Source organism: Aspergillus glaucus, assembly GCF_001890805.1.
Source record: "Aspergillus glaucus CBS 516.65 unplaced genomic scaffold ASPGLscaffold_1, whole genome shotgun sequence".
Taxonomy (NCBI): domain Eukaryota; kingdom Fungi; phylum Ascomycota; class Eurotiomycetes; order Eurotiales; family Aspergillaceae; genus Aspergillus; species Aspergillus glaucus.
Genome location: NW_019170453.1, coordinates 265413 through 289736, shown reverse-complemented (window position 1 = coordinate 289736; position 24324 = coordinate 265413). Strand labels below are relative to the sequence as shown.

Here is a 24324-nt window from a genome sequence, read left to right as displayed (position 1 = left end):
GGAATCAAGTCAACCGGGGGTATGGAATACGGCCTTTCTGTGAGATATTTGAGCAGAGCGTGTTTGTTCTCCGGTCGTGTTTTATCGGAGGTCAGGAATTTATCAAGAGCTGAATGCAGCTTGCTCCGAGTTTCGTTACTTTGCTCGTTTTTTCAGCTCATGAGGCATGACGATGTTAATGTGATTGCTGGAGAAACATTTCTCGACGATTTCACCTTTTTTTTTTTTTTTTTTTTTTTTTTTTTTTTTTTTTTTTTTTTTTTTTTTTTTTTTTTGGGTTTTATTAGGGTATTAGGGTTATTATTATTAGAGATCAATGTTATTATCCTCAGTGTAATTAAATTCGTCGCCTACAGCCTCGTGCAGTCCGGATAATCGACTCCCCCGACTTCCCCGATATGGAGTTTTAACCGCTACGTTGGTTTATCCGTTTCAATCATCATCTTATCGACACGTGACCGTATGACAACATCAGTGATAAGTGAGCTGAACATCGCAATAACTCCATCTTCATCTTTCTGTCCCCATCGTCTCAGCAGGGGACGAAAGCTCACACTCCAACGATCATGGACCGCATCCGGAGATGGTTTCAGCCCGATCCCCCAGCCAGCTACCAGCCCGTGGAGGATGCCGGTGAGGCGGATGATTTCGAGAATCGGTCGCTTCTTTCACAAAGCAGTCATGTTCTGCCATTTTCCAGGGTTGAATATGGGATTTTCTTTCTCTTGGGTGTGTCGATGCTATGGGCATGGTATGGTTCTTGGATTGTTTGCGGCTTGCGTTATTACCTGGTTCACTGACGAGCTCGGTTTGCTCCAATACAGGAACATGTTCCTTGCTGCGGCACCCTACTTCCAGCACCGATTACAGTCAGACGACTGGACTGCAACCCATTACCAGCCTGCTATTTTGTCCGTCTCGACAGTGACAAATTTGGTAACGGCTTTCGCTCTCGCGAAGGTGCAGAAAGGCGCTTCCTATCCCAGACGAATTGTCTTATCGTTGCTTATCAACCTTACCGTTTTCACTATCTTGGCCTTTTCCACAATCCTTATGGAAGATGTCGCCGTGGGGACGTACTTCAATTTCTTGATGGTCATGGTGTTTGGTGCTAGCTTGGCGACGGGAATTAACCAGAATGGGGTGTTTGCGTATGTGTCAGGTTTCGGAAGGGAAGAATATACTCAGGCAATCATGGCCGGGCAAGGCGTAGCAGGTGTCTTGCCCAGTATCGTGCAGATTCTGACACAACTGATCACGCCGGGGCCCAGCGGAGATTTAGAAGCGCCGCAGGGATTGGCCAAGTCGGCCTTTATCTATTTCATCACCGCGACACTGGTGTCTTCGTCCGCGTTACTTGCGTTTCTTTATCTTGTCAAGCAGAGTTCAGGAAGGGTATCCATGCTGCCGACCGATGATGATGGATCGATTCTGTCGGAGCATGTCGATCGCAAGACTGTGGGTCTTTGGGATCTTTTCAAGAAGCTCCGTTGGAACGCCCTGGCCGTCTTCTCGGTATTCATGATCACAATGATGGCCCCTGTGTATACGGTAATGATCGAGTCGGTCCATAATGATGCTGGCCGCTCTCGGCTCTTTGAGCCATCAGTGTTTATTCCATTGGCGTTTCTGACTTGGAACTCAGGAGACCTGATTGGCAGGATGATAGTTCTTGTTCCACGTCTATCTCTGGCACATCGTCCCTTGACACTGTTCATTTTTGCAGCTTGTCGCTTGGGATTCATTCCTTTATACCTGCTCTGCAACATTCATGGCCGAGGAGCTGTCGTGCAGAGTGACTTTTTCTATCTTTTCATTGTGCAACTGCTCTTTGGTATTACTAATGGTTACTTGGGAAGTAACGGTATGATAGGAACGAACTCTTGGATCTTGCCGGAGGAAAGAGAACCTGCCGGTGGTTTCATGAGCATGATGCTTGTCGGAGGCTTGACTGCTGGGAGTCTGTTGAGTTTCCTCGCTGCCGGTTGATAGCGGCTCTACAGCACGTTTTGTTACTGTATGACTCCAATTGGTTTTACTATACATGTCAGATGTTGGATGATAGATGGTCAAGATTGTTCTGATTCCCTGTTCATTCCCCTGTCCCCTGTTCCGAGTTCTATCCGTCCAGTGAGCATGTGCTTATGTGTCACCGTGTTTTTCTTCTTTCTTTTTCTTTTCTTTTCTTTTCTTTTTTTTTTTTTTTTTTTTTTTCCGGGGTTGCATTCAAGTGATATTCATCATGACCCAAGAGATCAAGCATCTACTGTCGCCTTCTGGAATGGCACGTAGCGATATCCTGGTTTTGGAGCCATTGCTGACCATTCAAGATGACCTCTGACTGGCTCCTGTTTGTCACTCGGAATAATATGTGAGATATTTCATTGGGACAGTGAAACATAAATAAACTTTTGCCATTCACCTTGAACCATTGAATTTTCCAGATTCATTGTTCTGATCATGCTCACTCATTGCGACTATTACTTGACTTCTGCTTGATTTGTTCTCATAAATGCCCTGTTCCCTTTCTCAATCTTGATATCTTATAATCAACTATCAACATCTGACTTTCTGCTTGTGTCCCTTTCTTACACTTGACTGTCATCCAGAGCACTTCTGAACAGACCATGGCCTTGACCCTTAGTGGCCTCTGGGGTCATCTGTCTTTTCAGGACACGGCATATGGTGCCCTCCTCACGGTACGTATCCAGTTATACCAGATGTTGATCATTAGCTATGTTGGCGGACATTAATAATAGACAGTTCCTTATATACTACCTCGGCCACGCTGTTTACGCCCTCTACATTCACCCGCTAAGCCGCTACCCCGGACCCAAACTTGTCGCTGTCTCCCTTATCCCACAAATCGCCTACGAGATCCGCGGTCAGCAACACTCCTGGGTCAAGGCACTCCACGATAAGTATGGCGAGGTCGTCCGCATCAGCCCGAATGCCCTCATCTACCGCGCACCTCAGCCTTGGAAAGACATCTACGGCCACAAGAAAGGAGGACAGAAAACGTTCGTTAAGGATCCGTAACTTTACACTGCGGCTCCAAATGGCGCAGAGGGTATGTAACGGCAAACGGAGCGGATCACTCCCGCATGCATTCTCGGATAGGGCGTTACGGGAGCAGGAGACTTTGTTGCATACTTATGCGGATCTACTTGTGCAGAAGATACAAGCAGATTGTCGAGGACAAGACGTCGAAAGTTATTGACCTCGTTCGTTGGTACAATTACGTAACTTCGACTTGATTGGCGATTTATCTTTCGGGGAACCGTTCAATTGTCTCCGTGACGACCAGTACCACTGGTGGGTGTCGTTGATACTGGACGCCGTCAAAGTGAGCGGATACCTCAATATCCCTCATTTCTACCCGTCCTCAAGCCACTGAGCACGCCCTTGATACCGAGGCGCCTTATCGAGAGGAGAGACGCCGTATTCTATCAGGCCGTGGAGAGGGCTAGTCGACACCTTCAGCGCCAAATGGAGCGACCGGACTTTACATCCTATATCCTCCAACATAAAGACGGTGAGCTTGCAATATCCAGGGGCGAACTCGATGCAAATGCGGGCACTTTCGTGCTGGCGGGCAGCGAGACGACTGCTGCTATGCTGTCGGGAACTACGTACTATCTTCTACGGCATCCGGCTGTGTATCGATGATTGGTGGATGAGATTCGCGGCGCTTTCAAGAATGCATTGGATATTTAGCTCTTGTCGATTGCTTCACTGCGGTACCTCAACGCAGTCATTGATGAGTCGATGAGAATTTACCCGCCTGTCCCAGCTATGCTACCGCGTCTTGTCCCTGAGGGAGGTGCGATGATAAACGGTCAATATGTGCCTGAAGGTGTAAGTATCCTTCCCTTCACCGTCAGCATTTATTCCTATACTAACATGAGATGATAATCTACAGACATCGATCTTTGTATCCATATATTCAACCGTCCGCTCCGCCACCAACTTCGCAGAACCAGACACCTTCATCCCCGAGTGCTGGCTCTCACCATCCAACGGCGGCATCACATTCGTAAAAGATAGCAAATTCGCCCTGCAACCTTTTACGGTCCGCGAGTTTGCATCGGGCAGCAGTAAGCCGCTTCCTTTCCTACCCTTTCTATTGTTTATGGCATGTATGCTTGACCGTATGGTTATGTAGTCTCGCATTTGCAGAGATGCGTCTCATTCTGGTTAAGCTGTTGTGGCATTTTGATCTGGAGTTGAGCCCCGAAGAATTTGGTTGGGTGGAGCAGAAAGTCGTATACTTTGTGGGATAGATCGCCGTTGGAGGTGAATGTTCCGCTTGCTCCTAATACTGTTTAGGGGATTGGTTTTGGATATTTATTTGATGCATTCGGGGTTGGTACTTCTACATTCAATGATTCGGGGCTTTTTTCTTTCTTCCCCTCCCACAACAGTTCGGTTCTTTTGACCTGAAAGTTTAAACTAATTCGAGTGATATGCCGTTGATTTTCATGAAGCATCCAGTAATTGTAAATGATCTAACAAAGCAAAAAAAGTCACCGTTCGTGATAATCCCTCTCAGGCACGACACTCGCCCATTCGTCCTCTGCATTTCCGTACATAATATCGCTAAGCCAGCCCTTGATCTGGCCGGTCACCTCACCAGGTCCATCGTTCGATCCAACATAAATGTCTTGCCCTCGGTGCTGGATCAGGGAGACGGGGCATATAAACCACTGTCACTTCGTCAGTTCATGTAAAAGAAATAATAAAGAAAGAAAAACTCACAGCCGTTCCCGCCCCAAACGCCTCCAAAAGCCTCCCCTCCCTCTCAGCCTCCATCACCTCCCCAATAGTATACTTCCGTTCCGTCACCTCAAGCAAACTCCCCATCCTCTCCCTCGCCAGATCCAAGCAACTCCGCCGTGTAACCCCATTCAGGATAAGCCGATCATCCAAGGGCGCCGTAACCAACTCCTTCTTCCCATCTTCCTTCCGAACCCAGACAACAAATAGATTACTGCCCCCAGCCTCCGTACACTCCCCAGTTTTCCCGTAAAGCCAGAGGATCTGATGGAAGCCACGGCGGGAAGCATCCTGCGTTGCAAGAACGGAGGGACCGTAGTTCGCGCCGACCTTGGCGTGTCCGATGCCGCCTTGCCACGAGCGCACCATGTCCTCTGGGGAGGTTTGCAGTCTCATTCCGCCTGGTATTGTGTCCACGCGTGGCATGTAGCCCAGGATGATGAACAAGATGGCCTCCTTTGGCGCCTGCACGCCCAGGGTTGGCTGGGTGCCGATGATAGTTGGTCTCACGTACAGGAAGTCTCCAGCGCGGTTGGGAGGAAGCCATTTGGGTCCGTCGACGGATAGTAATGTTTGTATGAGGTTCTGCAGTTCCAGGGTGTCAACTTGTGGCAAGGAGATGCGAGCAGCGGACATGTTCAGTCGCGCGGCATTGTGTTCAGCGCGGAAGAGGCGTAGTTTCCCGTCATATCCGCGGTACGCCTTGAGGCCCTCGAAGCACTCTGTGGCGTAGTGGAGGCAGGAGGCGCTGGGGAGGAGGGATAAGGGCCCGTAGGGCTTTAGTTCTGGGGTTGACCAGCCGGTGGTGGACTTCCAGGTTGCGAGGACCATGTGGTCGGTGCAGATGGTTTCGTCGTTTGCGGTGGCTGTGGTTTCGTCGGGGACATTGCGTGGGTTGGTTGTATAGGTGTAGGTTAGTTTGGAGGCGTCGAGATGTTGGGGGGATTGGTTCTCGTTGGGCGTAGCCGCCATTTTTGTAGGTCAAACAGTATTTGTTATATGAAAACGGAAAAGCAGGATATGTAGCGATAAATAAGACTATATAGCCCTCATTAGAATATGAGTAATACCAGATGCGTTATTAGGTTGACTCCACTAGGGCGTAGTGTACGTAGGGCGTGTTTTTTCCTGCGGAAAGCATGACAAATCATTACTAATTCTTAGGCTAATCTATAAGGTATCAAGGGAAAAATTATTTGAACATGAATGTCTGTAACGTCCACTTCTAAGATGGATTAGACGTTGTATGGTCTGTAAGCCCAACAGAGCCATGATGGCATTGCTGCTCTCGAAAAGCAGCCAGCCACTGTGGATGATCCGCAATGGTTTGATTCCATGGATCATCACAATCATAGAATAAATGCCTCGCTTCCTGCTGGAACATTTCATCCGTAGGAACGATACCAAGACGTATCTGCTCCTGCGCATAATGACTTAAATGAAGTGTCAAAATCTGGGTGTAAGAATTAAGAGGCGAATCTTGCACTTGGAGTTGCTCAAGTAAAGCTGGTAAGTCTGACTTGTTTTGTGTTTGCTGCTGGCTGGTGCTGGTGCTGGTATCAGCATCACGGTGGAAGGAAGCCCGTGAAAGCATCTGAGAGAAATGGTCCTTCGCCTGGCTATTAGTCGCGGAAAAAGGTACCACCGTTCGTGATTCTAGGTCTATCAAGTATGGTGGCACAGCACATGTGACCTTGGCTGCAATCGAGTCGGGAAATTCATGATCACCTTTCCAGTCAGCCATCGTCAAGCCGCTGCGGAAATGACCTGCAAGGTGTTTGTATCGTTCAGGCCAGTTGGACATTTGACGATCGCAGAATCCGCAGCGGGAAGTGAAATTGGTGGTTTCTGTTTTCCAGTCGTCGATTAATGGGAGTGTTTCAAGACGGTGGAAAAGACGAAGATGTTGAACAAGATGATCTTTTCGTCGGAAGCTGCGCTGTTGGCCATCGCATGCCCCATGATTATGTTGATTGAGGTGCTCAGCAATTGGATCAAGCTGATTACAATATGCACAGTGTACGCGGTTTGTCGAGGGCAGGAGAACGGTTCCTCCATATGGAGCGCAGATCCAATTTTCGAGATTCAGATGAAGTGACTTCTCGTGCCGCATCCAGTCATACTTACTTTTGAATTTGTCACAGCAAAACGTGCAGCAGAACGGACGAATGTCATTCGCTGATTGTGGTTTGTCTTTCTTCGCTTGACGTGTCTTGCGGACGCGACCTGTTTTCTTCTCGGGTGTCCTGCGGCTACTGCTAGAGGTCCCTGATTGTCGAGAAGATGCACTGGTAGCACTTCCAGCGCTCGTTGTAGAGCCAGCTCGGGATGCTGGCCGACGGAAATTCCGGAAAGCGTTGGCGACGCCTTGGTCAGGGATACCAGTGGACTGCTCGGATAACGAACCCTGGACCGCGTCTTTGATGGCAGACAACGGAGCTGGTTCTTCTTCAGGAGGAGACTCTTGCCAGCGCCGTAGGGGATCTGGAGTGCTGGCACCTGATGGAATGGCTATCGGACTGGCCTGCTTCCCGGACCTGTCGATGAAATATCTGCTTCTGCGGCGGGGAAGACCTCGTTTAGACCTGTACCGTTGCCTCTCTGGTGGTGCAGATCTTGGCTCTTCTTCTCCGCTCTTTCTGAGACCGGAGGTCGGATCCGTACTTGTCGCGAAAAGATCCGGCAATTCGGGGGATACGGGTTCAGAATGTTGATTCATCCATCCCACCGGAAGACTGTTTTGAAGCGACCAGTCATTGGCACTCCTATTTTGTCCAGAGTCACTGCACACATAGTTCTCGATATATGTCCCAGCGTTGATGTCTGTCAGAGCTGGCGGGATATGATCATCCTGAACAACCGAGGTAGTCGCGTCCGGATGAACGAGTGTCTCGTGGGGGAAATATGACGATACATCGTCTGGAAGGGCAGCGAATAATGGATCGGCCTCGAACGTATCCGTTATGTAAGGGATATCGGGCAAACTGTTCACTGACAGGAAGCGATTAGCTCTGAGCTTGAGACGGTTGTGGTCGGTAGACGGACGCACAGTTTGTGTCTTGAGGAGCAAATTCCTCCTCGTCTAGAAAATAGAAGTACGGAGATTGAGTCGCAGAAGGTGTTTCCATTTTATGGCGGCTGTAGGACAAAAGGTCTGGTGGGTGTCACATTGCCGGTTGACTCTTTGCGATAGATAGTGACTGGTCAGAGAAATGCATAAATCGCCAGATTCGGATAATGAACGGCTTTATGTAACTATGAATAAGGCATATTAAGCGAGCGAATGACATGCGCCCATTCTAGAAAAGCACGCCCTACGCCTTACATGATCGACCTTGACCATAAATGGTACATTGCCTTCTTTACTTGTTCCTATTCGACTCTCACACTCTCCTCACAAGATGCGCAGGTCCGACCAGCGCGATAGTTACGAATTGAATGACAATCTCACTGTCCAAGACACCCTGCCGACGATGCCATAGTCAGCCAGGCTTTTCCGGAAGGTGGCCGCGAGGCATGGTCATGTCTTTAGGCTCGTTCCTTCTGATGTTTGGCTCTTTCAGCTTTCAGGCTTCCGGTAAGAAAGCAGCTTGTGGCCTTGTGTGTCGAGTCAACTAATTCCCTCCAGTCGGAACAATACAGGACTACATCAGCACCCATCAACTGTCCGATTACAGCGTTCGCGATGTGGGTTGGATAACAGCAGTACTCGTGTTCCTGACTCTCTTCCTTGGTTTCAATCCGTACCACTGTTTGATCGTTATGGACCGCGCTTGTTACTGATTGGTGGCTCATTGGCTAGCTTTGCTTCCTACGTGTTGCTGGCGCAGTGCTCTAAGTACTGGCATTTTACCTTCGTGATGTGACGTCCTTCCTCAGGTTCCACTGTGTCGAAACTGGTAAGGTATATAAGATATCTAAGAGCTGTTAGCATGAGCAGCCACTTGAGTAAGGTTTCGAGGACGTACAGCACGTCATTCTCCTTATCATAGCGGAAAAGTTTGGATCCTGGTCGGATAAAAGGAATCCCTCCTGGTACATATAACTGAGCCAGAGACAGCTGTTAACTGATACTGGCCCGCTGGTCATTGGAGAAATCCTCGTATATGTCGAATAGATTATCACCAGGAGGCGACGACATGACGAGGAAATTCACGTATCCCTCATTCCACGAAAATCGCTTTCCTGCCTTGGTGTTGGGTTGTGTGATGTACCGAGTTCCATGGCCGATCTTAGACACAATTTCGACCAGGTCGCACTCCGTTAGGAACTCGTCCGTTGCGTAGTCACGATCATAGAGGGGATCTCGGGGTCGTCGTAGCTCTTGGGGTTCAGACTGGATGTTGCGGTATCGTCTTGTCAGCAGCTTTTCAAGTTTCGGTGCTAATAGGAAGGGATGAAGAGGCAAAGGAACTCACTCATAGCGGATTTACATTAGCAGCTGCTCGCCAGTGTCCATGTAATGGGCGCGATTCAAGGCCTGGCGTTGAGCCAGATGTATGACTTCGGACTCGGTTTGCCGTCGATTTTGAAGCAACGGTCTCCAAAGTAATATTCAAATTTTGGCATGACGGTCGCTCTTGACAATGATAGAGAAATAAAAACAAGTATTGATGGATGTTAGAAGATGAAGTTAGTAAAGAGGAAAGGGGAGGAAGGTGCGCTAGGGCTGTCTACAGGCTACCGTCACTAAGCCATTTTCGGCTTCCTACGTGCCTCAAACATTGTTCAGATTAAAGGACGCTCTATGCATTATATATGCTCTATCAATATATACAAGAAAATGCGGCCAGCCTAACGCCTATAATGCAATTATAAAGGGACCAGCTCAGAAGAAATCCCTCTCCTCCAACCACTGCGAGTCAATCGCATACGCCACCAAATCTGCTGCACAACACATATCCTCATGGCGATGCTCGAGATCCAACAGGTCAAGGAGAGCTTCTAGTCTATCGTCAAGAATCTTCCTCCACTGAGTGGCCTGTAGCTGTGCTTCTGTGGTGTTTATTCGTTGCACAAGAGGCTTGTTCCCGGAATCCTTCCCTTGTTTCTGTCCAGACTGTTTGCTGATGACGACGTTCTGCTTATTTGGTGAACAGGGTGCTAAAGGTTTTCGTTGTGTTTTTTGTGGTTGTGCTGGTCGGACTTCGTCCTTCTTGTTTTTCAGTAGGTTTTTGAGTAGGAAACGGAGCCAGACGATGTTGGTTCCAGGAGCGTATTCGGACCAGATTCCGGGAACATCTGCTGGCTTTTCGGGGTTTGCTGGGTTTCCGGTATATAGCTCAGAGCGCATGCTGGGGATTAATTTAGCATCTTCCTTGTTTGGACACTGAGCCATGGCTACTCACTGTCTATATGTGTCTCGCAGCAAGGCGTCGTCCTCATCGTGGCCGATAGCGTCAAATAATTGTTTCTTGTCCAGATCAGAAGAGGCCACTTCGGGTGGTGCATTTGGGTCTTCACTGAGCCGCAACTCAGCACGAGAAAGTGAGTAATCAATGAGAGTTGTCTCGAGGGTGCTGAATCCATATCCGCTGGAATGCGTTCGAGATACAATTTGAAGATCGGTAGGCGGATCCATGCGGCCGTCTGAGCGCGCAGATCGAATGCAAACGTTTCCAAGATGGAGATCCCGGTGCTAGATAAATTAGAGACCCGTCTTCTTTAGTTTCAGAAACGGACGAGCTTACCTCGAACAAAGCGTATTCCTCCGCCCGTGCAAGAGCCATCGCAACACCCCAGAATATATCATAGATTTGGAACACGGACGACCAAGAAAATTTCTCCAATTCACACCCAGCATCATCCATCTCAATAATAGCCCACATCTGCGAGTCCGGATATGCCCTCTTGTTCGCCGGGTTCGGGTTCATACAATCATCTTTGGTCTTCTTGTAGTAATCCCATGCCTCCTGGAAGGACTCCGGGAAACGACCCTGAACGACATGGATTTCCCTAAACCGAGCAAATCCAGGAATCGGATCGAGATACTTGAGCATCTTGACCTCCGACACGATTTCATCGACGCTGGTGAACTTCTTCGAACCAAGACCCTTCACAGCTCGCAACGGAACCACTTTGAACACACCATCACCGTACGCGCGCAGCTTTGCCAGCTTCGACTTGGACATTTCCTGTTTGCAGACCTCTTCCCGGAGGCGCATCTTGTAGACTTCACCGTATGATCCTTCCGCGAGTTTCACCACCTGCAGCATATTTCCACCACGAGCAGCCCATGAACCGAACTTCTGCACACCCTGTGCGGCGATCGGCGATAAAGCTTCGTTGAGAATCGAACGGGCGTATTCGTTGGCTTTCTCGTCTTGAACGCAGCCGGATGATAGTCGCGGGGCGGGTTTCTTCTTCCTTGCGGGGGCCGCCCGTCTTCTGGGTTGTGTGGCGCTCTCGTCTTGTGGTTGCTGTTCGTTCAATGCGGGCTCTGGCTTCCTTGGGCTTATTTCAACGCTGACCATCCTCTCGCATTGTCTTTCCGTTGTCGTACTCTCCGGGGGTGGTTGCTCGACCTCCTCAATCTGTGGCTCGATCTCCGCGGTGTCCGGCTCCGGTTTTGACGCAACAGGCTCCTCCTTCACAGGTTCTTCTTCATCGCGGGGGTCCGAAAACGCATCAACAACCCCTCTGTCCTCCTTCTTTTCCTGCTTTTTCTTTCCGCCCTTCACGGCCCGCGACTTTATCGTGATGCTGGCCATCTTGGCCTGCAGGCCATCCACCACGACATCGTCTGCAACCTCTGCTGTTTCCTTGGGCGGACTCTTGTGCTCGAATACCGCCCGTGGTGCGTCTGCCTTGCGCTTCCCGTATACTCTTCTACCGGCAGTGCGTCTCTTCGTCGTGGGTTCGGGTTGTCGGGTGGGTGTTGCGAGAATCGCGGGGGAGGACATGGTCGGCGTGGTTTGAGGTCGACTGATGAATCGCTGCGTGGTCGAGGTTAGGTTAGTTGGTACATGTAGCTCAGATTAGCGCTTAGCTGTTGCTGACGAGTCGTAGAAGTGCGATGGTGGAAAGTGATCCCTGAGTGTCGTGTTGACTGGTTTCCGCAAAGAGTTAGGTGGTTGCTGTGGTAATGGAGAAGTGGGTCTATCCGAGAAAGGAAGTATATAAAGTACAGTAATACTTCCCTCATCTCGCAACCTCGCGCAACAAACCTCAGGCACTGTAGCAGGCTCCCATAACCAGGCTCCCGCGAACTTCCTTTATATTTCGCTTCAGGGTCTTATATACAAAAGAAAGGGTGCGTAGCTCAGTCGGGTAGAGCGTTCGTCTAGGTTGACTCCAGGTCCGGGGTTCGAATCCCCGAGCGTCCATTTCTTTTTTATTTTTATTTTTATTTTTATTTTTATTTTTACTTTATTCAATACTCTTCATACAAAGTAAAGGACCAAATTCGAACACAAAGATTAAATTAACCTACTCAGGCAAAATATTATACAGTCCGGCATCTCTCATGGTAGTAGCACCTCGAGATGGCAGGTCATCTTGATATGCCACCGAGGTAAGCTTCGTACAGACGCATTTATGCTTCGGTCTAGGCATAGCTAGCAGAAAGAATCCTTGCCAGTGGTTTTATGTATGCATGCTATCCAGTTTTTCAGTGACCTCGGGGTCGAACACTTCAATTTGGATTTGGGCTTGCTGGTATTCGCTCTAAGCGGTCCTTTAGACCTCTGTTCCATTAGCACTTTCCCTGCTTCGTCTAAGATCTCGCTCTTACCTAGAAAGTGGCTTGATGTTCGATCGAGTCATAGACTCTTTGTATGTCAGGCTCTCACCTAGTTTTTCGGCAATGGCTAGTCCTCAATACGCTCGAAAAGCAGACGCTACGCCCACCAGTGACTTTATCGGCCATTGTTCCTGTTGTTTGAGGTTGGCAAGCCGCTGATAAACAACTAAATTACAGGTACAGGACGGGGCTTTTGTAATCTTCACCAGAGCCTTTTTGCTGATGGATATTCCACCGTTTTGCCCTGCTCTGCCAAGGGGATTGTTTTTCGAATCGACTACTAGGAGTGCTCACGTTTCAATCCCAACCTGCGAAGCACCATCAACATTAAAGCATATCAGAGTCTTCCCATGGACGAATTTCGATGGGACCATAGCTGCTCGGAGTACCAAACAAGGGGATCTTTAGCTTAGATAGCTCCGAATCTTTCATGCGCTTCAGCGCTAAAGATTTTCTGTCGCCATGGCATCATGTCGCCAACTGAATCAAACTTGAGGGTCACATTATCGGGTCCATATTGCTGAGTTAAGCTTCACATCTCCTATAAGATACAAGGCTTGCGAAAGATGATACTTCGTTACATGCTCGAGCAGGGCCGCATCCAAGTCACAGCAAAGTATGATAAAAGTGAGTCCAAGCTCACATCCACTGATTAAGCCTAGCTGGTACGTATTTGTGCTCAATCAAAACAGTCATGCCTCTATCTGCTTTGAGGTTAAGGAACTCGCAACCTCTGTCGGTTCTTCTACCTACCCTTTGCCCAATTGTATAAGGTGTCTTCAAATCCCGTTGCTCGTGCTTGAACAGGAAAAGCAGCATTTTCGAGACATAGCTTTGAAAAATGCGTTTTTCTTGTGGATTCGTGGTTTAGTCCCGAAGAAATTTGCTAGAGGTTGTATGTAGCTTGTCAGACGTGGCGTGGTCAATTTGCTTGATTTTTATGCCGACTGTATTCCTGCTTCATGTCTGCTTTGCCGGCTTTTAATTAGTGGTTATAGTAAATTCCTTTGAATGCAAGCATGACACAAGAAACTTGCAAGGTGATAAGCAAGTTGTAGGGATTGATGTTCCAAGAATTTCAGAAGTCAAAGACCACACTCGCTGAAGCACGCTCGTTATGTTAAAAGCCGGCTAACTACCAAGAGTGGGAGTCTCGAGTGCTGCACATGGCAGTACAACTCTCTGTGTGCGTGATCTTTCCAGAAGATGCTCAATAGGCCTTTTAACTGCGGACGTGCCACATACGATGCGCCTTACCATCAAGATGTCTCTGCATCATATTGAATAAGTTGCAAGATCTGGAAACTAATGCCTTGTGACTCGCGTGTCTTATCTTTCTGTGGTTAAGTCCAACCAACGACTCGCTCGACGACTGGTCCTTGCGTTTGGTCCATAGAGTTAGACGCATAGTTGAAGCTCTATAATTCTTATATAGCCGTAATATTGCCCTCGACATCTCCTTAGCCATCTCATTGGTTTGGCAAATTTTCTCGCAACAGAGCCGATGTGCAGAACATCACTGTGGGGGTGGTTCAAGTCGTTCTGGAGCGAACGCTTAGGATGGGCCTGGTTGAGTACTAAAGGATCTCGACAAATGCTTTTAATGCGTATGCTAGCCTTTGTAACTTTCAGTTCGGTGCATCACTATGTTCTTATGTTCACGACTTTTCGTCCTTCCGAATTATATTCTTTTTCCCGGGTGTTGCTCATGATGCTCACTGAGCTATTTTTGAAATAGAAATTATTTCCCACGGCTGTAAGCTGAGGGTTTAAGGCGGTGTTCACCAGGATCTCCTGTAGTAGGCGTGGTATGGTCTCAAGTTTGCATGTCGATATAGACCTTACGACCGCCATGAGTTGCTCATAGCCTGACTGGAGCTTTTGCCATGGACGCAACTTCCGAGAATTTATCCTTGTGCCTTCTAATATCTTTTATTGAATTGGTGGTAAGTCTGGGAGCCTTTGAAATGGACGATGCAAGATAGTTTGCCTGGTTGGGCTGAGTCTCTTGCGGAGACATTTTTTCTTCTTCGTGGATAGCATGCGTTGCATTTTGGTGGGTACAATTCCAAAGTAAGCTGAGGGCTCCTCTAGCATAATCCGATAAATTTCGGACTGAGTGCCTTGTAGCCGTTGCCATGGTGCTTGTGATTAGGGATTCTTTTCATATACATCAATTTTGGCGGTCCCTCTGATGCTTCACAAGTAAAAAATAGCATTCAGAATCTGCGGTATGCACTTACTTTTGGCTTCTAACCATAAGAACGGTTAAACGTGCCTGTAAATGTGGCAGTCTTAACCTGCTCACTGTACGGAGAGTCGTTATTAAACAGATCCGAATTTCTGTGTATGCCACTCAGTGGCGCATTTAGAGAGGGAAAACACCGTATAGCGAGGAAAGACAAAGCTATAAGCTATACTGAAAAGAATTTCGCTAGGAAAATGTCAGTAGCAGTCTAAACTTGGATGATAGCCACTTACAACTTAGTTAGGATCACTTCCGCAGTCTTATCGTTGGCGGTTAAATGACAAAAATCAATTCAAGGTGGCAAGAGTTGTTGCACCCGTACGGTCTCACAAGACTCCAGTAAGTATTGCTCTGCTCTTGACACTCGCAACCGTTGATTGAGTATGCTGGTAACGGCCGCATCACCAATAAATCCGCGTTGATATATATCCACACCCCTTCCATCTCAGCCATGGACTGAACTTCCGCAAATCACGCCCACTGAGCTGGGTGGTTGAGCACAATCGTAGACATAGCTGCAAAAGCCAATAACAAAAGAGACATTGTTGCGTTCGACTCCGCGAGCTAGATTTATAACATGCACTGATGTGTACGGTCAATTGACGACCGAGTCTGTCTAGCTATGTGTTATAGTGCGCTGATAAGGGGCGTCTGCCACTGATGACCTAAAGGCGATCAAATGTCAACGGACTCGTAACACTGAGGCCTCCCACTTGTCGAGTCACTATCGCACTTTCGTAATTCGGGTCATCTCTTTGGTAGTCTGTACTCCAACTAATGTGGTCGACTACCTCGCTGTCAAGGAGAAGTCATCGAGATCGTATAAAACCACCAAATTTCTGTCTGCAGGCAATGGCGGGGAGCTTTTCTCTGTGGTTTTGAGGCGTCAATTTGTATGATGTCGAGTATTTCAAGAATATCTGCGCTAGGCACATGATTCTTTAGCCCATTGCGTGGTCTACCAGACTAGGACCGTCATTAGTTAATCGTTCTTAGATTTAACTAAGAGTGATTAGCATCCACTCACCAGTAAGCTTATTTCCTGTAATTAACCTATGCAAGGAACCCCATGAATAGTCTCAGGTACATCTTGCCGGCTAGTACTTTTATTTACCAAGTTGGTAGCCGCGTCTCACGCGATCCGATACAATGTTCGGATACTTGGACCCGAGACGAGACATGGAGACCGGCGTATGATATATAACTCTCTAGGTCGAGGTGTCTGATCTTCTCTCTGTCCTGTGGATGTTTGCGTCCTTCTCAACTTTGAGGCGGATTTATGCCGTGCTCTGACGGCGTTTGTGAATGGGTGCACTTGTTCACGGAAGACACCAGATATGTTGTGCTTAGCACGGGAACGAGCTTAATCTTTTTTTAACATATATAGTTGGTTATCCAGGTTGTCTATATGGTCCAAGGCAGAGACCCTGGTTGTCGGGAGAGTTTGAGGAACTAGAAAGAAAGGAGGAAGGATAGGAGCTAATTACCTTGCAAGTGAATGTTAAAAGAGTCATTTGATAGATCTTTGACTATAGTGAATAAGGTTTAGCCCCTTAAAAAGGGGATCATAGCAATATTGCAGAAAAATATAGATGTCAAACATAGGGCTTTCTATTTACAAATCACGCCCCCTCCCCAACCCCAACCTCTTCCACAACCTCATCCTCCCCAACCTTAACATCCTTCGCAACAGTCTCATCATAACTATCATACTTATACCCACTCCCCACATGATCCTCCCTCAACCCACTCTGCCCCTTCCCGTAAACCTTTTCTCTCGCCGTCAACCGCTCCCCCTCTGGCAACGGCCCCGGATACACACCCCGTCTCCTCAACTCAGGAACCAGCAGATCAACAACCTCTTCAAATGTTCCAGGTGTCGTAACATAACCTAAATTAAACCCGTCCAGGTCACCCTCTTCGAACCAGCGCTCTAATTCGTCTGCGACGGTTGCAGCGCTACCGATGGTTACGGGACCGAGTCCACCAATGGCAGCGCGCTGTGCGACGACCCGAGGCGTCCATTTGGGAATTTCCTTGGAGGTTGTTGTGAAGGCGTCGAGGATGGAGGTTACTTTGTGTGCTTCGAGGGAGTCTGCGGCTGTGATGTCCTGGTCGAGTGGGATGCGGGAGATGTCGATTCCCGTCCAGCCGCTGAATAGAACCAGACCACCTTCGACGGAGGCGTATTTCTTGAGTTCTTCGTACTTGGCCCATGCAGCCTCATCGGTTTCGGCGATGATAGGTGTGAAAGTTGCGAAGAACTTGATCGATTGCGGATCGCGGTTCTTCTCCGCGGCTAGGTTGCGGATGTTGGCGATTTTTTTGCGGAGGAGGGCTGGGGAGTGGCTTGAGACGAAGACTGCTTCGGCGTGGGTTGCGGCGAAGTTTGAGCCTGCGGGTGAGGTACCTGCTTGGAAGAGGAAGGGTGTTCGCTGGGGTGAGGGGTCGACGATGTGGCGGGTGTTGAGGTTGAAGTATTTGCCCTGGTGGTCGATTGTGCGGACTTTGTCGGGGTCGACGTAGGAGTCTGCTTCGGGGTTGGGGGAGAGGGCGTCGGGGGCCCAGGAGCCTTCCCATAGTCTATCAGGTGTTTGTATCATTCCTTGGCAGGGTGGGGAGTGTTGCGTACTTGTAGACTACCCGCAGATACTCATCTGCCTGGGCATATCTCTCGTCATGCTCGATGGGACTGTCAAGCCCTATGGCCTTGAAGGCAGCCTTCTTCCATGACGTGACGATGTTCCATCCAACACGACCACCCGTCAAATGATCCAATGTCGAGAAGCGCTTCGCCAGCAGAAACGGTGGTTCAAACGATGTCGACGACGTGATTCCGAAGGCCAGGTTCTTGGTCACAGCAGCCATGGCAGAGATGGGCTAGACAGTCAGTACCCTTATAATCACTTGCCATAAAAAGAAAGGAACATACGATGGTAGGATCAGTTACAGGCCACTGTGCCGCACGACGAATACACTCATCCAGCTTACCCTGGTAGGTATCATATCCGCCGTACGTATCAGCCAGGAACAAGGCATTGATGCCACCGCGTTCGAGAAGCTGGGCGAGTTCAACCCAATAGTCTAGTTTGCGCTTTGTCGCAGATTTGTCTTTGGGATTCTGTAAAGGGTCAATGTCTGCGGAATACATCAAGGTTAAGATATTGTTGCTCACCTTCCACTGACCAGGCGACAAATGCCCAACAGTCGACATATCAAAAGCATTCAGAAGAATCTGCTTTTTCCCCTGTGGCACTTCATGGCCATTAGCCTCAGCAGTATCATTCGTAGTAACTCCAATATCGCCCATGGTTGTTTTTCCGAATCTGAATATTGTTCCTGATCCCTCAAAAATAAGCACAGGTAGGTAAAGCTTCACTTAAATGTCAATTCAATCTTATCAAACCCCTCACTATTAGTATTCCATTGCATGCATATAACATATGTATACGCCATTGTTAATTTAGGTCGCGTGATGAGGGTCTGTCAAGAGTGAGAGTCGAGGTAGGTCGATACAAGGATGTCAATTCGCCATCATCCCCGCAGAAAGCGCAACGACGGGTGCTGTTATGCCGGCGGGTTCTTGCCGACAGGTAGTCTATGTGGTGGTGTAGATACGTTGTAGATAAAGAGGATGCTATCATTATGGGGTATATTGCGTGATGACGGTTGGTGGATAGCGTGGGATTTTTGTAGTCGGAGATAGGATGGTGTTCTAGTATTGGTTTTCTACATGTTTAGGTGTACAATGACGGATAAGAGTGAAGGAATCAAAAATATGCTATACTCCGTAGTGACTTCCATTTTATGTACTCGTTACAATGGATTTTCAGATTAATGAACCATTCTACACGCGCTCATTTTGGATGAACAGTATAGTTCACAGCTTCCGGGTCTTGAGCACCCTCTCCACTTCCCACAGAGCCTTGTCCCTCACTATCACGTCTTTTCCTGTGAGACCATTAGCAACAATCAGAGCCATCCGGGAAGAAAACACTTACCCCTCTCGCGTAGTGAAATACCGAATAAGATGCGCCGTCAAAATCAAACAAATAGCATTCGCAAGCACAAACGAATACCCCTTCGTAAACCGTGGCCCCTCAACCGTCTTAAACACCAAAAGAGGCGTCCAGATAGTCGTAGATTGAGCAATGACGGTAGTACTCACCAGGACCACAGCCCGTACGATGGGTGAGTACCGAAGCTCACTATTCATCCAGCCATACAGGACACTCGACATACCGACGGAGGAGTAGGTAGTCGCAAATGCGAACCAGAGTGCGGATTCGGGGACTTTCCAGATGATCAAGATGATTAGGCCAACGATGTTCCAGGTGTGTGCGACTGTAATGGCCCAGGCTGGGCCCAGGACGAGGTCGGATGCGAAGCAGATGAAAAGGGTGTAGAATATACCCAATGCTGGGGATATGGCGTTTAGCTCGTTGATTTTGCTGGTGGAATATCTGTCCAGGCTCTTCAGCCAGAGAAGATAGCCTCCGGCATTGGTGTTGTAGCATGCGTTCCAGAAGAAGATGTCTAGCCAGAGGAATGCCCAGAACTTCCAGTTTCGGAGGATTTCGAAGAGCGTCCTCCATCTGAACGCGCCGGAGATACCGTGTCCAGCGCGTTTTAGTCGGTTCTGTGCAACTTCGATATCGCGGTCGTTCAAGATGAACTTGTTTGGCTTGTCTGGGGTTCCGGGAAGGATAAAGTAGCCAAGTATACCAATGGGAATTGTGATGATGGCACAGATAATGTACATCCACCGCCACCCTGCGAGGCCATTGACTCCATCGAGCCTTGATGAAGCACCGGCTTGGATCAGACTTGCAGTTAATGTGCCTAGAGTGAGTCCGACGTAGAAGCAGCCGCCTCGACGGGCGATTTCATCGCCGCGATACCAGGCTCCTGCAAAGTGTAAGCTGATGTTCGGTTCATGACTTGAAATTGGGCTTACCAAAAATGTAATGCATCCCCGGAAAGAAAGCAGCCTCGAACCATCCAACCAAAAATCGATAAGCCGCTAGTTCCGAATACGAAGTAACCCGATACTGCAACAGGGTGAAAATACCCCATGCGATATCCAGAAACGGGATAAGCCATGACATGGGGAACTTGGTGAACAAATATGCAAAGGGAATCTGTCCTAGCACAGCACCAAGTGTGTACATGGTCTGCAGCTGGACGAGTTCATTTCCGTGGAGGTTCAGGTCTGTCTGAACTCCGGAGACGTAGGCATTATCTGGATTGTGAGCAGAGACTCATTGAACCGGGAAGTATAACATACTAATATTAGCCTGATCAATGTACTTTGTCCAGTAAGCCAGAAAAGCATAAGGAACGATTAAAAGATCAAGCTTAAGGATGAGACGCCGTTCCTCCTTGGTATCGTCGTCGGAAAACCATTGAAGATGATACCATTTTCGCCGTTGCTGCACGTCGGCCATTTTCTGACAGTCTGCAAAAGTCTATTCTTTTTCATTTTGACAGGCAGGTACATACGAACTTTAAAGACAAGCTGGAGTAGACAAGCTTGTGTAGCTTTGACAGTGACCCTCAGGTCACGCAATAATCAAGTCGCAATGCATCTTACAGCGCCATTCAGTTCTAGTCGTTCTTCCAGGTGGTCGTCAATGTTTCTGTATCTAGTCTGGGCACGTTGTTTTAACAGCACATGGTTGGTGATGACCCCGCGAGAGTGTACAGGGGAGACATCAGGATCCAGGCACTCCACGGGAACCCGATTGGTGTCAATGCAATGCGTAAACATAGAAGACAACTTTATCGTCACTACGGAAGTTATCCAGGCTGATAGATAAGAGCGCCTTGCCCAGATGGCCAGATTCCTCGAAACGAGCGCGGCCAAGCATCGTGTCATGAGGTGGACGGAAGACGTGCTCCTGGAAAAGCACCCGCGCATGCCAACACATATATCGGGGAGTCCCCTAACTTCCTGTCCGTGAGTGATAACCGCAGAATACCAAAATTGTCGAGCATTGTTCAAGTCTGGTAGTTCACGAGAAGAGTCATAGATGCGGTGTGGCTAGTGATATCAGAATCGAGTCAAAGATGCCTCTCCAACCCAATGCGATGTGTCTGTCAGCCATTCAAGACGCGGCAAATGAATCAGTGCCATTCATCTCGACGATCCTCATCAATCCACCAGGCTGAGAGCGATTCAGGGCCCAAGATCCTCCTGTCATTCTATCAGTCTTTTCTGTGGGCCACACCAGAGAAAGGTGATACACCGGAAGTCATGGAGGGCTGAAAGAAGCATGCGAGAAATAAGAGATGAACTTATACCTGCCATAGTGAGCAGGTGTAGAGAATTCTCCGTATATCGGACATTTCAGGGGTGCTGGATGTTTGATCGACAGGCAGACTAGGAGTACTCCGGAGTACTTTTAATGAATAAAGAGTAGAAATGATCAACTGCAATTGAGCTATTGAGAGGAACGGATGAAGAGTAAGAATAGCCAGTATTCCAATCGGTATACAAGCGTGAGGCGTACCATAGTAGAGGCGACATTCCGGTTGTGACGTAACCCCACTTCCCGCATATTTTTTTCTTGAATTTTTATTTGGGCTCCCACAATGGAATAGAGTCAGTACAGAGTATTACTCCGGAGTACAACACAGAGCCCCTGAACAATGCAGCAAATGAGGGAGCATAACTGAATAACACACTACTAATAAATACAGGCTATAATTAAGGCTAGGCTGTACATAATAATTACAAGTCCAGCTATCAGCTGATCTGCGTCACGCGAGTCACCTTTGGACCCTCGGGAATCTTCGCCTTCGCTTTTCGTCCCTCTCTCTAAGATTTTCCTTCGCCCCGGCGCTTCTTCATATTTCCTCCTTCTTGCTTTTACCCTCTCTTATAATCCCATTTCTCGTCGCTTCTTTTATTCTTCTACTCTATCCTTTTCTTTTCTCTTTTTTAAGCTCTCTTCGTTTTATACGCACACCCTCAATGCTCGGCAATGGCGTTCAACTTCAACTGGTCGCCGCTCATGGCAGACGCGAGTTTCTACACTCGTGCCCAAGAGCTTCTGACTGCTGCGCTCAATAAATCGCCTAAACCGCCAATTATCGTCGATGATATTATCGTGACCGAATTGAATCTAGGCTCGATCCCTCCCGAATTGGAAATTCTCGAGATCGGCGATTTGGCGGAGGATCGGTTCCGAGGAATCTTCAAGATGTCATACACCGGAGATGCCTTTTTGACCCTCAAGACCAGAGTCCAGGCGAATCCTCTCAATACCTATCTCATGACACGCCCGTCGTTTGCTTCGCCACTACCGCTGGCTGCAGCGTAAGTTGTCTGCCCGTTTCATCAGTCTCACACTGGTCGTACATTTGTCAATGGAGGGGCCCCTCGCTTACTCGTTTCGTTTGGAATACCACAGGACTCCCCTTACTATTCCCTTACAGATTACCCTCTCCGATTTCAAACTCTCCGGCTTTGTCATATTGGTCTTCTCAAAGCAGAAAGGAATCACCGTCGTCTTCCGAAATGACCCGCTCGAGTCGCTCAAGGTCTCCTCGACGTTCGATTCGATCCCCTTCGTTCGCGACTTCTTGCAGCGGGAAATCGAGGCGCAACTCCGCATACTGTTCATGGACGAGTTGCCGGCTATTATCCATCGCCTATCGCTACGACTATGGGTTCCGGAATATCGGGCTGAGGAGGAGATGCAGAACCAGATGAACACAACCCCCACCCCCACCGAAGGTCCCGGGCACGATCCTCTTGCCAGTCCGCCGCAAGATCCTGTGGATTCGTCAGGCAACGCATTGGACGAGTCGGAGATTGCGTCGTTATCGCTGGACTCGGCCGTCGAAACCCACTCGCTGTTCTCCCAGAAGAACCTCCTTCGCCTGGCGACTCTGACGGATTCCCAGCGGACACTGTCACTCTTTACCCCGTCGATTCACCAAGTCGTATACCGTGCATGGACATCATCCGAACAGAACGATTTGTCTGCCAGCGTCATGTCGCCATTGAGCCCCGCTCTCTCGAGAACTCAGTCGCAGACAGGCAGCATGTCTACTTTCATGGACAACGCTAGCACAATATCCGCCCAAAGCAGGACACCCACAGGACCCACCCAGTCGTTTAGCAGCTATGGCTTGAGCTTGGGAGCCGGTCGCCATTCCAAAGCACATGCCAGAAGGCGGAAGAAGCGTGTGGTGGATCTCCGTAGTCGCCCAACGACACCCGACGACTCCGCTAGCGTGAGCGTGAGCGATGAAAGCACATATACAGAGAGTGCCAGTGCACCTTCGGTTAGTTCCGCTCCGCTGCCGGCCGTCCATGAACAACCCGACGACCCGGTTACCCCGCCGTTGTCGCCTGAAAGTGATCAGCGACTCCCCGCAATCCCCGAGAGACGTCGTATGAGCCTGTCGCGCTCTTTACCTCGCCGCGACATCTCGAGTGAGATCCTTCGTGATCGAGCTGAGCCTTCTGAACCGATTCGGAACACCTTCAAGACCGACGACGTGAAGACTGCTGGGGGAACTATCCGCCCTCACCCTGCACCCCTCCATGAAGCCGGTCCCTCTTTGGGCCCCACACGACAACTGTCTGCGGCAGGCCTTTCCTTCCCACATGATAACCCGACCGGTAGCAGCATTGTTGACCAAGTGTTGGTCGAGAAGCTGGCGGGTGAGATTGCACGCCGTATGCGTGACGAAAAACTAATGGCACCAAACTCTTGTGGTTCTTTCTGGGACCACCAACCGGAAGAAACACCACCACCGGCTTATGGCCAGTGAGTGCTTAGCCCTCGACACATCATACATTTCCTTTGTTCGATTTTCCTTCTCTGGCTTGAAACAGTCCAAAAGTTCGATTTTACCTTCAGCGAGCGATACCTGGAGTTTGTTATGACCGTTATGACTTTGCGTTGTCATTGATCTTGTTTCTCCTCTCTCTCTCTCTCTCTCTCTCTCTCTCTCTCTCTCTCTCTCTCTTTCCTTTCATCAATTCGATTGTTGAGTTCTTGATTGTTTCTAGCGGGTTTTAAAAATGGGTGTTTCGATTTGGGTTTAGCACGATGGTTCTTTTTTTTTTTTTTTTTTTTTTCTGATATCTTTACAAGCGACTGCTCTCTTTCAGCACAGGATACCACTCATTCGTCAATCCTCCTGCTTCCGTTTTCTTATATATCACCATATCTTTTTTACTTTATGAGCGATCATCTGATATGGGATCGATGGGATGGGATGTGGGATAGGACTGGGTAGGACTGGGAGCTGGGAAGGACCATAGTGTCCATTCGGTATATAGAAAACAATTCATATTTTCCAGCGTCAAGTGCATTTCAAATATATTTTTAGTTTCTTACTGGCATATATGATTCGGAGATTTTCTCCTCGTTTCTGGTGTGACCAGATGCACTTCAGGATATGCGGCTGCGAATGCATCTGACTAATGTTGCCAACTCACCTTTTTTTTATGCATGTCGCATCTTCATGTGTCTTGAAAAACTGAACAATGTCTAAGTCCTAATAATGCTATCGTAGTAGGTGTACAGAGTACTCCGTA

At 48.6% G+C, this 24324-nt stretch overlaps 11 protein-coding genes and 1 non-coding gene across 12 annotated transcripts; 5 read left to right on the top strand and 7 right to left on the bottom strand.

Moving 5' to 3' along the window:
- The first annotated feature begins 416 nt into the window (after window positions 1-416).
- Window positions 417-2153, top strand: ASPGLDRAFT_40981 (nucleoside transmembrane transporter FUN26). The gene is made up of 2 exons (XM_022545309.1): window positions 417-751; window positions 825-2153. Exons 1-2 carry the CDS (start codon window positions 567-569, stop codon window positions 1987-1989), a joined length of 1350 nt encoding a protein of 449 aa, XP_022405721.1. The 5' UTR covers window positions 417-566; the 3' UTR covers window positions 1990-2153.
- A 474-nt stretch (window positions 2154-2627) lies between these two features.
- ASPGLDRAFT_21223 (uncharacterized protein) lies at window positions 2628-3669 on the top strand (the record flags this gene model as incomplete). The annotated part of the gene is made up of 3 exons (XM_022543075.1): window positions 2628-2699; window positions 2764-3020; window positions 3348-3669. The coding sequence occupies 3 exons, from the start codon at window positions 2628-2630 to the stop codon at window positions 3667-3669; spliced, it is 651 nt and encodes a 216-aa protein (XP_022405720.1).
- An 857-nt stretch (window positions 3670-4526) lies between these two features.
- ASPGLDRAFT_62646 (uncharacterized protein) lies at window positions 4527-5748 on the bottom strand (the record flags this gene model as incomplete). Its single annotated transcript, XM_022548556.1, has 2 exons — window positions 4527-4706; window positions 4759-5748. 2 exons carry the CDS (start codon window positions 5746-5748, stop codon window positions 4527-4529), a joined length of 1170 nt encoding a protein of 389 aa, XP_022405719.1.
- A 310-nt stretch (window positions 5749-6058) lies between these two features.
- Window positions 6059-7348, bottom strand: ASPGLDRAFT_101233 (uncharacterized protein; the record flags this gene model as incomplete). Its single annotated transcript, XM_022539414.1, has 1 exon — window positions 6059-7348. A coding segment is annotated over one exon (1290 nt), but the record flags the coding sequence as incomplete, so codon positions are not given.
- Window positions 7349-8151: 803 nt separating this feature from the next.
- On the top strand, window positions 8152-8813 carry ASPGLDRAFT_40976 (uncharacterized protein). Its single transcript, XM_022545308.1, has 2 exons — window positions 8152-8353; window positions 8405-8813. The coding sequence occupies exons 1-2, from the start codon at window positions 8293-8295 to the stop codon at window positions 8557-8559; spliced, it is 216 nt and encodes a 71-aa protein (XP_022405717.1). The 5' UTR covers window positions 8152-8292; the 3' UTR covers window positions 8560-8813.
- Window positions 8814-8839: 26 nt separating this feature from the next.
- On the bottom strand, window positions 8840-9198 carry ASPGLDRAFT_21220 (uncharacterized protein; the record flags this gene model as incomplete). The annotated part of the gene is made up of 2 exons (XM_022543074.1): window positions 8840-9159; window positions 9195-9198. 2 exons carry the CDS (start codon window positions 9196-9198, stop codon window positions 8840-8842), a joined length of 324 nt encoding a protein of 107 aa, XP_022405716.1.
- Window positions 9199-9490: 292 nt separating this feature from the next.
- Window positions 9491-11791, bottom strand: ASPGLDRAFT_139204 (uncharacterized protein). Its single transcript, XM_022541673.1, has 3 exons — window positions 10467-11791; window positions 10125-10414; window positions 9491-10070 (listed from the first exon to the last, which is right to left on the bottom strand). The coding sequence occupies exons 1-3, from the start codon at window positions 11676-11678 to the stop codon at window positions 9605-9607; spliced, it is 1968 nt and encodes a 655-aa protein (XP_022405715.1). The 5' UTR covers window positions 11679-11791; the 3' UTR covers window positions 9491-9604.
- A 235-nt stretch (window positions 11792-12026) lies between these two features.
- ASPGLDRAFT_t13 lies at window positions 12027-12101 on the top strand. Its single transcript has one exon. It is a non-coding gene; the product is annotated as a tRNA-Leu (tRNA).
- A 4286-nt stretch (window positions 12102-16387) lies between these two features.
- On the bottom strand, window positions 16388-18075 carry ASPGLDRAFT_114744 (xenobiotic compound monooxygenase, DszA family; the record flags this gene model as incomplete). Its single annotated transcript, XM_022539631.1, has 4 exons — window positions 16388-17348; window positions 17398-17645; window positions 17698-17886; window positions 17941-18075. The coding sequence occupies 4 exons, from the start codon at window positions 18073-18075 to the stop codon at window positions 16388-16390; spliced, it is 1533 nt and encodes a 510-aa protein (XP_022405714.1).
- A 687-nt stretch (window positions 18076-18762) lies between these two features.
- ASPGLDRAFT_115336 (putative MFS transporter Seo1) lies at window positions 18763-20212 on the bottom strand (the record flags this gene model as incomplete). Its single annotated transcript, XM_022539682.1, has 3 exons — window positions 18763-19673; window positions 19723-20007; window positions 20053-20212. 3 exons carry the CDS (start codon window positions 20210-20212, stop codon window positions 18763-18765), a joined length of 1356 nt encoding a protein of 451 aa, XP_022405713.1.
- On the bottom strand, window positions 20125-20852 carry ASPGLDRAFT_192118 (uncharacterized protein). Its single transcript, XM_022543048.1, has 2 exons — window positions 20268-20852; window positions 20125-20197 (listed from the first exon to the last, which is right to left on the bottom strand). The coding sequence occupies exon 1, from the start codon at window positions 20683-20685 to the stop codon at window positions 20338-20340; it is 348 nt and encodes a 115-aa protein (XP_022405712.1). The 5' UTR covers window positions 20686-20852; the 3' UTR covers window positions 20125-20197; window positions 20268-20337.
- Window positions 20853-21751: 899 nt separating this feature from the next.
- Window positions 21752-23552, top strand: ASPGLDRAFT_115007 (MDM34 family protein; the record flags this gene model as incomplete). Its single annotated transcript, XM_022539651.1, has 2 exons — window positions 21752-22086; window positions 22181-23552. The coding sequence occupies 2 exons, from the start codon at window positions 21752-21754 to the stop codon at window positions 23550-23552; spliced, it is 1707 nt and encodes a 568-aa protein (XP_022405711.1).
- Window positions 23553-24324: the final 772 nt, after the last annotated feature.

Bases quoted from the DNA above. Each gene is read 5' to 3' on its own strand.
- ASPGLDRAFT_40981 (XM_022545309.1), top strand. From the start codon at position 567: ATGGACCGCATCCGGAGATGGTTTCAGCCCGATCCCCCAGCCAGCTAC. The intron at 752-824 runs GTATGGTTCTTG...GCTCCAATACAG, and splicing joins GTGTCGATGCTATGGGCATG to GAACATGTTCCTTGCTGCGG.
- ASPGLDRAFT_40976 (XM_022545308.1), top strand. From the start codon at position 8,293: ATGGTCATGTCTTTAGGCTCGTTCCTTCTGATGTTTGGCTCTTTCAGC. The intron at 8,354-8,404 runs GTAAGAAAGCAG...AATTCCCTCCAG, and splicing joins TTTCAGCTTTCAGGCTTCCG to TCGGAACAATACAGGACTAC.
- ASPGLDRAFT_139204 (XM_022541673.1), bottom strand. From the start codon at position 11,678: ATGTCCTCCCCCGCGATTCTCGCAACACCCACCCGACAACCCGAACCC. The intron at 10,415-10,466 runs GTAAGCTCGTCC...TAATTTATCTAG, and splicing joins AGGAATACGCTTTGTTCGAG to CACCGGGATCTCCATCTTGG. The intron at 10,071-10,124 runs GTGAGTAGCCAT...ATTAATCCCCAG, and splicing joins CTGCGAGACACATATAGACA to CATGCGCTCTGAGCTATATA.
- ASPGLDRAFT_192118 (XM_022543048.1), bottom strand. From the start codon at position 20,685: ATGCGCGGGTGCTTTTCCAGGAGCACGTCTTCCGTCCACCTCATGACA.